The 10574-nt window shown below is 38.3% G+C and overlaps 2 protein-coding genes across 2 annotated transcripts; one reads left to right on the forward strand and one right to left on the reverse strand.

Annotated features, from left to right (window-relative positions):
* The first annotated feature begins 490 nt into the window (after window positions 1–490).
* Window positions 491–4474, forward strand: LOC123964786 (glycogen [starch] synthase, liver-like). The gene is made up of 5 exons (XM_046041541.1): window positions 491–595; window positions 680–775; window positions 922–1085; window positions 1512–1592; window positions 2551–4474. Exons 1-5 carry the CDS (start codon window positions 574–576, stop codon window positions 2746–2748), a joined length of 561 nt encoding a protein of 186 aa, XP_045897497.1. The 5' UTR covers window positions 491–573; the 3' UTR covers window positions 2749–4474.
* LOC123964785 (spexin-like) lies at window positions 4145–7509 on the reverse strand. The gene is made up of 6 exons (XM_046041540.1): window positions 7166–7509; window positions 6590–6673; window positions 6401–6458; window positions 5996–6058; window positions 5698–5784; window positions 4145–4335 (listed from the first exon to the last, which is right to left on the reverse strand). Exons 1-6 carry the CDS (start codon window positions 7412–7414, stop codon window positions 4271–4273), a joined length of 606 nt encoding a protein of 201 aa, XP_045897496.1. The 5' UTR covers window positions 7415–7509; the 3' UTR covers window positions 4145–4270.
* Window positions 7510–10574: the final 3065 nt, after the last annotated feature.

Genomic DNA, 10574 nt, shown 5'->3' on the forward strand with positions numbered 1-10574 from the left:
TGTAAAAATTAGGGCTGGTCACTTTGACACGTTATTATCATGTTAACGCATTAATTAATTAATGCCGGCAATTATTTTTTCGCACGTTAACACCGTTTTTATTATCATTATTTTGAAAGTCTGTTGCTCACTGACTCTGAATACACATCCAGTCAAACCACAGGTTGTTGATCAGCCTGCAAATCATCCACCCAAACAAGCAGCAGAGGGAGGCTTCAGCAGACTACGCTGGATGTAGCGTGTGGGAGAAGTAGATAAACAAAAGCAAGACAAGCGATCAAATGTCACAGCGAAGTGGACGTAGTCGCTTGCTCATTGCTCTGTTGATAAGACAGCGCTCTGCGAGTAAAAGGCAGGCGCTCTATGGATAGTAACCATGGCAACGGCTTCTGTGCGCTACACAGCTGTAGCCTGTTTAAAATAACTTACGCGGATGCTCTGCCATGTGAATTCCCTCCTGTTGATGTCCTATTTAGTAAACAGTAATAGATTCTTGAAACTCACAATCAGCGAGTCTCTCCCAATGATTTGTGCTGCGCATCGCGTACAAAACATTCGTGGCTCTGGACTCTGATGGTAACTTGTTTTAAAAAAGGTAATGCCCTGGCAGTGTCGAATAGCTTTGGTTTTATATTTTTTGATTGATTGATTTTTTGACAACTGTGTTGTACTTCACCAGGTGAATGTACTGTAATGGGCATACCCAGTGTGACCACCAACCTATCAGGTTTCGGCTGCTTCATGGAGGAACATGTCTCAGACCCTGCTGCCTATGGTGTGGACACACACACACACACACACACACACACATACACAAAGACATCTTGTCTTTTATTATTGCTGCCTCATCCCAAAGCTTTAACAGCCATTTCATTTAGAGGAATTACATTATTCCCTCTTGTCTCTCACTGTTCCTATCAGGTATTTACATTGTGGATCGGCGGTTCCATTCAGCTGAGGAGTCCTGTAACCAGCTGACCCAATTCATGTTCAATTTCTGCCAGCAGTCTCGGCGCCAGCGCATCATCCAACGGACACGAACTGAGAGGCTGTCTGACCTGTTGGACTGGAGATACCTGGGAAGGGTCTGTTTCTGCTGCACCAGCACCAAATAACTGTTTGATAGAAGAGAGAATACAAAATTATCTCTATCAGGCAGAAAACAGTATTCATGTCTGCACACACAATTCACGTGATAGGAATCATAATAATAATCACTACAACAGTTTCCATACAGTTTGAAAGTAGTGCTCATTTTAGACTAGAATTGAGATGCACATTAGGTTTGAAACTGAGCTGTAGTCAAGTGGATGTAAATTTTTGGACAGAAACAGGAAGTCTTCTTTAGTGTATTCCCTCCTGCCTCTAAAACATCTCTTCTTTCATGTTGTAGTTTGTAATATAATCCTGACACTTTCTAAAAACCTCAAATCTCAAAACAAAGGCAAAACTTAGCAAGTCAAATGTTGTTTAGTTGTTGATGTACATCTCTGCTGACTTGTGATTTGCAGTTCTACATACACGCCCGCCATCTTGCACTTAGCAGAGCTCTCCCTGACAAGTTCAAGATGGACCCCATGGCCCCTCTGAAGGTGAGGATACTGTGCATGAAAATGAGTTTGTGAATGAATGATTGAACTTGAAAATGAAACAAAACATCTACAACTATGTGACTGTACTGAAGGATATTTAGAGTTACAAATAGCATCTAATTATTGATCTTATTTCATATTAGAATATTGAAAGTTGTTGATTTGGCATTAATTTAAATTAAAAAAAAGTAACCATTAATAATAATTATTTAGAATAGAATACAATAACCTTAATTGTCATTGTATCATTAAAAACCATACAACAAATCTAATTTATTATTGCCAAGAACCAGGGCTTTAAATTTGACACATTAACACATTTTTAGTAGCAGTGTTCCTCTAACTGCACATGCTTGTACATGAGAATCCCTCTCATGGACTGACTGACACACACAGTGAATGCTGGTGGATTTTAGCCACATTTGTCAGTCTTTAATTGACAGCTAACATTTGGATGAATGACAAGATATCATTGTGGAGTGGAGCTGGTGCCGATCTCTGTAGTGTTACATAAAATAAGACTCCCCCTCTTATTTCCCTTCCTTCTAAGTAGGAAAGAAGAATGAAAGGAAGGACAGATGGAAAAAAGCACAAAGGCAAGAAAGAGGGGGTAAGGGATAAAATGAAATGCAAGAAAGGAAAAAAAGGGAGAGAAGGGAACAAAGAGGGGAATAGAAGGGATGAATCAAGAGGAAAGGAGGCAAAAGGGGAAAATGAGAAGAAAAGCAAAAGTTAATAAGAGTGGAGTGCAAGTATTAGATCTCTGATTTTGCAGCTTCTTACCAGCACGTGAACGCACCATCTTAGGACTTCAACACAATCCAGAAAGCAGCTGATTGTGATGGAAAATCTATTTGCACCAAGTTTAAAGTAACTGCCAGCTTTTTATATGAATGAAATGAAACTGCAGTATGATTGAAGCGTAATTTGAAATAACTAGATTCCTTTGTTTCCACAGACAGAGGGTTTCCGTTATCCTCGGCCCTACTCGGTGCCCCCCTCTCCCTCTGCCTCCCTCCACTCCACCCCCCACCACAGTGATGTAGAGGATAATGATGATGAGCCCTATGATGAAGACGAGGAGGCTGAGAGGGACCGGCTGAACATCCAGGCTCCCTTTGTGATGGGTGCTGTGCCGGAGGGCAAGAAGAAGTAACCAGGAGAGTCAGGAAACTGATGTTTACCATGATGTGTTTATCCACTCACACAGTGCAAGGCGTGCACAGAATAATCACCATCTGACCAAAAATACAGAACAGGCTTCCTCACAACTGCCACATATCCAATGTCATCACCTATTGTACTCCTTTTTCTGCTGATGCCAGGTCAAATTAAAGCTTTAAATCCAGAACATCTGGAACCAGGATTTCTTTAAAATCTGTGGATTTAAGACAAAACCAAAATGTCCTGAAAGTGTTAAATGGCCTTGATAGCGCTGGTTTAGAATATACTAGCCCTGGCCCATCACAAAACCTGGACTCCTGTTCTTTAGCTCAGTTTAATTGTGATGGCTAGGCCCCATGTTGTTTTCAGTATATGTGCTTCCTCTTAGTCAGGTTATACACAACAAGAGATTTCACTTGCTAAGCAGTTATGCAATCCAATAATTCTAGGCGTGTCTTGTCTGCCTTAATATCTGCCCTAATAATAATGAAAAAAAATGCACTAACAAGTTCTAATCATGTGTGCCTGTTTTAATTGTTCATTTGATTCTTGGTTTCTTTCATAACGTTAATATTTACAAATATAATTTTCCTGTAACAACATTGGCCTATATGGCCAGAGTTATTTATACATATTAACTAGTTTTCCTTTACATTCATACATTACGTAACGTTACATAGGAGCCAAAAAACATGCTGCCCAGGGGAAATGTTTGCTAGTGCTAACGGCCTTCACTTTTCCAGAAGATTGGAAACAACAGACAGACTTTTATTAACTGACACACTGTGACCTACACTGTACATTTACTTACTGCCAGATGCTCACTCACTCACACAGTACACACAGCCCTATTCCTTAAAAGACCCAACTTACGCTCTCTAACAGCACCTGTCACATAGATGTCCTTTGAAGAATGAGAAGAGGAAGCTAACTAAGCATTGAGTGTTATCATGCTCATTAATGATTGTGTAAAATTTTAGTAGTGGCGCTCATTCATTCAGCAGCGACACCTAACCCCCAAAAAACAAAAAACTGCTTCGGATCTTCACGTGAATTACATATTTTGATTCAAAACAGAAACATTCACAGAAAAGCCAGTTGGATGTATGTACATTCTATCCTGTAATTTCTAAAACCAGACAATCTTTCTTAGAGAAAATGCCCAAAAAGTGTGTATGCACCTAAAATGTTGACATAAATAAGACAAATATTTGATGCCGAAAGACAGAAATTCAGCAAGTTTCTCATTGGTCATGTCACAAAATATTTATTTGTATACTTGATATAGCATAATAAATAATATCTGTTTATCAGACACTTTGTGATAATATCAGTAGAAACATTTCCTCAACATTTTTTTGAAGGAAAGAAACGTGGACAACCCAGACTAATAGTGCTATGAATACATACTCTTTTTATTAAAACATCACATTTCAAACGTAGTCAGAGAATTCATATTTACAAAACAGCTGTTCTTCTCCCTCACAAAGAACCGAACACCTTGTATTCAAAAATCAGAAATATTCTCTCTTCCACACCGGCAGCTCCTGGAAATACACGTCATTTGGGTTTTCATCGGCTAGATGAGAGAAAGAGAAAAGTAACATTAAATTATAGAATTTAAGTCTGGACCGCTATGTCCTGTAGAAAAAAACACCCCATCTTCTGATATTGTATGTCTTTTGTTGCCTATGCCATCAATAAAAGTATTCAAAATATTAGAAAGATTCTTAAATCTGAGGTCAGTGCGAGTGTGATAATCCTGTACTACTTTTGCCTGTTGAAAGTATGTCTTAAAGCTTTCTCAAGCAGGTGCTGAGAGAGGGTGGTAAGAGGTCTTTGTGTTTAAAACCATTAAACTAATTTAAATTAACTGCAGACAGTCATGTTGCAATGAACATGCACAGTAGTATCCAGTAGTTATCCAGTATGACCAAGGGAGTAATTTCAATGACATTTTAAAACATAAATGTGAATGTCCGTTACGTTCATGCCCTCGTCAAATGAGTTTACACAATGCTGATTAATGATGGTTTTCCAAAGCTGAAGTGGGGAGCAACCCAGAGCCATGTAGAGAGCTCCATGATCCGCCATGCTGTAAAAAAAATCCATTCCATTGGAAAGATGATTGCATAGTTTGTGTTAATATTCTTTGGTAACATTGTATTGTATGCAGTCATACCAACTCTACATGGCTCTGGAGCAACCGGAGTAGCTACAGCAACTATCAGAGCCTATGGTGTCAGTGTTTCTGATTTTGAAGTTTCTGATGGTCCAGATAAAATATGAACTCTGCATTCAGAGGAAGGATTATAGCCAAAAAAAGAGAGTGATGACAGTTTTTCCTCACTGGAGAGTCCTGAGAGAAGAGGAGGGCATGTAGCGGAAGATGAACATATTGGGAGTAGACTATGTAGCTTTCACATTTACTCTACCTAAATAACGGATTATTGTCTTGGAACTGTGGAAATGTTTCATCACCTGTGTTTTTGTGAGTATTTCTTAACATAAGCCTGGGCTGAGTACATCATGAACATGCATCGACTGTATGTGTAGTTACTCTCACTGCCAGATGGGGAGACCAAAGCTCCACACAGGTTTACATTTTTAAAATCCTGTCTTTGTCCCCCAACTTTTACAGTTCCAGTTTGATTAACTCACTAAAATCTCTGTGAACAGTGACCTCTGTCTGTTTAGCAATAATAATTCTCTGAGCTCTGAGTTGATATAACTGTGATATGCACATCTGGGACATCCTCAGTGCTGGAGAGAGTGTTGACTTCTTCCCTAATCGTCTGATTGAAAAACACATATAATTAAGAAAAATGCATTAACCATTTTGATCATAATCTATTTTAAAACTTTAGTTTAACCGTGTTTCTGAAACCAAACCTCAGGCCTTAAATATAACCTGCATATCTGGTCCAGCTGCTGCCCTCACCTCCCTCTCTGGTCTGCTGCAGGAAATTGAGCAGGACAGTGGCAGCCTGATCCACGCTCAGTTTCTCTGTGTTCTGACTGCGGGTCTCTGACAAGGAACAAACACCAAACACGGATTATCTGTCCACTTCATAGGTGATTCCAATTCCAAGACTGTTTTAGGAATTATTACTATTATTATTATTATTACTATTATTATTATTATTATTCGCTTACCATTTTTCAGATTACTATAGAAAGATGCTTAACAATGTGTGTTTAAACTACATAACAATTTTGCTTAGTAATGTTTGTTGTACCTAAGTGTAATGTGTCATAGACATCTCCTTCTTTTCGGTCTTCTGAGATGAATCTGCGTCCCTCTAGACCCCCCAGAAAGAAACAGATAAGAAATGAAATCTACATTAGTCATTCAATATGAATGAATCTACACACAATTTGTAATATACCCAGTATAAACTCATTCCTTTCACAATAAAGAGCTGTTTTTATTCAGTTACAGCAGTCTGTAGAAGTATTTCACATTTAAATTCTGCCTTGTTTATCTTCACATTATGACTGGCATGGAATAAAACAAACTTCCTTTTTAAATAAAATGTTATGATTATATTAGACTATATATTGTGTATTTATTCATATGATTATTTTACATATTACATAATGTTGTATCTATAAAGGCATGGGATCAGTAATTAAATACATACGAGTGCCCTTGAGGTACAACATAGCCTGCGGGGTCCAGTTTCTCCGTTGGAAAGAGCCCTTTAATGAAGAAACAAAGAAAATGATTTTGCTTCATCTAAGAGCTGTACATTTTATTCTTAGGCTTTGTAATCCTGCCCTGTTAGCTAAAAATCAGTCATTTTCAGAGAACAGAAATAAAGCAGCTTTACCTTCGGTGCACTCCACGACTGTGCAATAAAGGACGCCAGTAGTAAAAGGGTGAGTACATAACTTAATGTGATGGTCCTCAAACCCTGAGGGATATAGGAAATATGAACAAACTCTTTAATTCCCATTTCTCACAGCTACATCCTTCTCAGAGAAACACTCAATCTGACGTGTTCTGATTAACGCAATACGCACTTGTTTACTTATTTTACAACCTAAAATGAATTCATAACCTTGATACTTTTGTGCTAAATAGCATATTATGGCTATATCTGTAGATACAGACCTGTATGTAAAAACATGTTTTGCATCAGCAATTGATGCATAAAATGACATAAAATCTTCGGCTACCTTTAAGAATTGCAGAATTCTAGAAAGTAATTTACTGTAATGTTTTTATCTTCTAATTTTCATTAATGCATCCAGATGAAAACTGTATTCACTTTTCTACATTGCAAATTTGTCTGTATAGTACCCCTATAAAGAGGTGAAACTATGCTGGAAAAAGGAAAAAAAACGCTTCATATGCAGATTTTCCAACTGAATGAAACCAAAATGTTTTTGTGAATTGTACTTACTTTCATGGTGTCAGAGATCTTTTGAGCCTGGTGTCCAACAGAGACGATGAGAGGGTAAATGCTTCTAGGTAATTGCTCGCTCTCCATGTATTTATATCCTCTGTGGCGGGGAACCCTCTGTGCTCCACCAGTTGGGCAGCAGCCATAGGTCACGCCATTTTGATGAAATGGGGGCGGTTGGGAAAGTGAATGAACGGAGCCATCGATCAATTCTGCTCCTTTCATTGAGAGCGGTAGTGTACTGTACATTTTTCTGAATTTAAACAGCTGCCATTAGCACTTTCAGCTCCCTGGTGCAGTTTTTCAAAATGACTGATGTTTGAGCTGCAGGTCGTTATTGTGAAATGTGAATTGGCTCTTGGTGGTGTCGTCACTGTCAATATGAGCAGTAATATTCTCCCCTCTGTGGAAATATTGATTTGTTTGCACCTTGCTCACTGGCGCAGAACGCGCAGAGCTGGATTTTATGACTCAAAATGCCACACTTCCAATGAATAGAACGATAGTGATATCATTAACTGCCAGGGCTGATACCACATATGGTAAAGAGATAGGTCAGTGAGGTCACGAGTCCAAGTACCCCCACCTACACACACATACATACCTAATTCCATTCCATGAAGACAACTTCTGAGGGAGATCTAAGTTGTGGTTTAAAGATACAAAATACAGAAAATCTAGTTAAGATGTTTTTCTTTCTATTGTTTTTTAATTCAAAAATTATCTTTAATGCTCACCATGTATACAGTTCATTGGTTCACTATACTGTCAGCAAAACATCTTTTCCAGAGCTAATAGGGGAGACCGGGGAGTGGTGTAACACTGGGTTAGCTGTAACACTTTCAGTATATCAGAAAACAACTGCGGTGATGTCATGAATATCGTAGACTCCAATTTAATTTTCAAGCTCACATGAGAAGTGACATGTCTCTGTTAGCAGCACTGTGAATTTTAAAAGCAAAAATCTGATTTTCAGGTAAGAAAGTATTTTTTTTAATCAAGATCATTTTTTTTGCCTAGCATTCATTTTATTGCATTGTTGCAACTTATATCACCTGAAGTAGCCGTTCTTGAATTTAATTTGATGCTTTGCATTCATGCTAGCTTCAAACTCACAGACCTTAAACAGCTAGCTATGTAATGGCTGGTTGTTGTGGGGAAATGGCACTAGTATAGCGGCCTCTGTGTTAGGTGCTTTATTTTGTTTTTGTGTGTTAATTTAGTTTTCAGCTGTGATTCCCCGTGCTCTTTTACCAGAGAAGAGCTCATGAACATCAGGAGAACAACTCCAGCGGATATAGTTCCCACTTTTCTCAGGTCATCAGTGGAATTATTGGACATTTTGGTGAAGGGCTCTCTCGCTGTTGTTCAGGAGAGGAAAACGAGCCGGGTCGCTCGTGCGTCTTCGCGGTAGGGAACTCCGCACACCGCTACGGGCAATATTTCTCTCCAACGTGAGCTCACTGTGCAACAAGACTTATCACTGTATTTTTGTGGATATGATTTTACACAACACAAATGTGAAAATACATGTTTTGGGTAATGAGATATTTGTGTATATTTTTTTTACAGATCTCCGCAGTACACATTGGACAAAATTCCACAAATGTGTAAAAAGGAAGTTACAAATGTAACATGACCCACAAACTGACAGAAAGCAATCTGCAAATGTGCAAAAACTGTTTTGTGTGTAGAAGTCACTCTGTATTTTTGTGGATATGATTTTACACATCACAAATGTAAAAATATATATTTTTTTAGATAGTGAAATATTTGCGCATCATAGTACACATTTGTGGATTGTTTTCTGTGGGTTACAAATATTGAAGTCCAATAAAATCTTCCATACACTCCCCCCTTTCAAATCATACAAATGTCTCTGCACTTGTAAATACAATTTAATTTCATATCATGCACAAACCTGGCACATTGCACGTTTGTTAATTGTTAATCTTTGTTGTTGTGTATTTTTATATTGTCAATTTATATATTTATATATTTAACACAACCCCAGAATAACGCACAAGTAAATATCTGCGACGTTGTTCTTTCTCTGCAAATAGTTGTATTATAACTTGCATTGTCTATTCCATATTTATATATTCCTACATTTATTTATGTCAACTGTATGTTTGTCTGCGTGTAGCACCTTGTCACCAAAGCAAATTCCTTGTATGTATAACACTACTTGGCAATAAAGCTCCTGATTCTGATTCTTCCAAATGGTTGTAACAGTTTATCAAAATGTTATAACCATCCCCTTATGATGATTCTGAATGTTTTTTTGCACTTTTCACCTTTTTTCTAGCATGCCTAGGCAGTGGAAGTGTAAGACAGGCAGGGGTAAAGCAAAGCAAACAAGCAAAAGGCCCAAGCCCAATGATTATAGGACCCTCTTGAAAATGAGATCATGTATCTCAAGAGGCTATCCTTGGTATACTTGGTATCGGATCAGATAGGAATTAAGTGGTATCGCACATCACTAATGCAGACTGCCATTCTCAAGAGCGCTTTACTGCTCGGCCACTCTTTACATGCAACACAATGCAATACCAGTTAAACAGCGCCCTCTGTATGTCGGCTGTCTGACATTTCCTCAGTCATACTGTCGATATCAAAGCACATAGCTGAATGCAGTTACGTCTTTAAAAACATTGATATCCCAGCTAGATAAGCTATTAGTTTTGTTTACCCAAACATGATCTTGAACATGACCGCTTTTATGCTCAATTTGTCATCGATGATACAGACAATCTCCGGACATCGTGGATTTATCCTCAGCACAGAATAAAATCTATAAGCTACACGGGACTTTTTTATAACACAGTGACTCTGTGGACATTAAGGCAGCTGTCAGGTTCAGGTGCTCTGAAATACTTACTGTGCGCTACATTACTGCAGTAAGAAAACTGATCGATGAACAGCAGTGTTTCCCACAGGATTTTAGGAGACTATGGTGGGTGGACCTCGGACAGTCTTGGGGGGTAATGGGGGGCATGCCCCCCGGAAGAAATTTTGTACATTTGTACAAGTGTTGTACAAGTAATTTTCACAAGATTTTATTGCTGTTGTTTTTTTTTTACTTTTAATGTACACATGTAATATGTTTTATACTTTCTGTGAATATAATTCAATTCATCTTATTTCCATACTGTATCAAAATCTTATTTTAAAAAACGGACGTATATCCTCGCGCTAAATTCATCAAGTCCGACCCAGTATGATAAATAATGTTGTATGTGGTTCTGGTATGGCGTAACATGAAGACTTCACAGCCTCTCTTCAGGTAGGACTCTCATACTGCAACACTTGTCTTTGTAAAGAGACAAACTGAGAGGATAAAGACTCTAACCTGCCTGTCAGCTCGCTCTGGGCCGTTTCAGTGTATTTACCATAAAGGCTTGAATAT

The sequence above is a fragment of the Micropterus dolomieu genome, unplaced genomic scaffold (genome assembly GCF_021292245.1).
Source record: "Micropterus dolomieu isolate WLL.071019.BEF.003 ecotype Adirondacks unplaced genomic scaffold, ASM2129224v1 contig_5400, whole genome shotgun sequence".
Taxonomy (NCBI): Eukaryota; Metazoa; Chordata; class Actinopteri; order Centrarchiformes; family Centrarchidae; genus Micropterus; species Micropterus dolomieu.

Excerpts from the sequence above, each read along its gene's own strand:
- LOC123964786 (XM_046041541.1), top strand. The coding sequence starts at position 574 with ATGGTAACTTGTTTTAAAAAAG. Across the intron at positions 776-921 it reads CTCAGACCCTGCTGCCTATG|GTATTTACATTGTGGATCGG; the intron begins GTGTGGACACAC and ends TGTTCCTATCAG. Across the intron at positions 1,593-2,550 it reads ACCCCATGGCCCCTCTGAAG|ACAGAGGGTTTCCGTTATCC; the intron begins GTGAGGATACTG and ends TTGTTTCCACAG.
- LOC123964785 (XM_046041540.1), bottom strand. The coding sequence starts at position 7,414 with ATGTACAGTACACTACCGCTCTCAATGAAAGGAGCAGAATTGATCGAT. Across the intron at positions 6,059-6,400 it reads GTTGTACCTCAAGGGCACTC|AGGGACGCAGATTCATCTCA; the intron begins GTATGTATTTAA and ends TGGGGGGTCTAG. Across the intron at positions 5,785-5,995 it reads CTATGACACATTACACTTAG|AGACCCGCAGTCAGAACACA; the intron begins GTACAACAAACA and ends GTTCCTTGTCAG.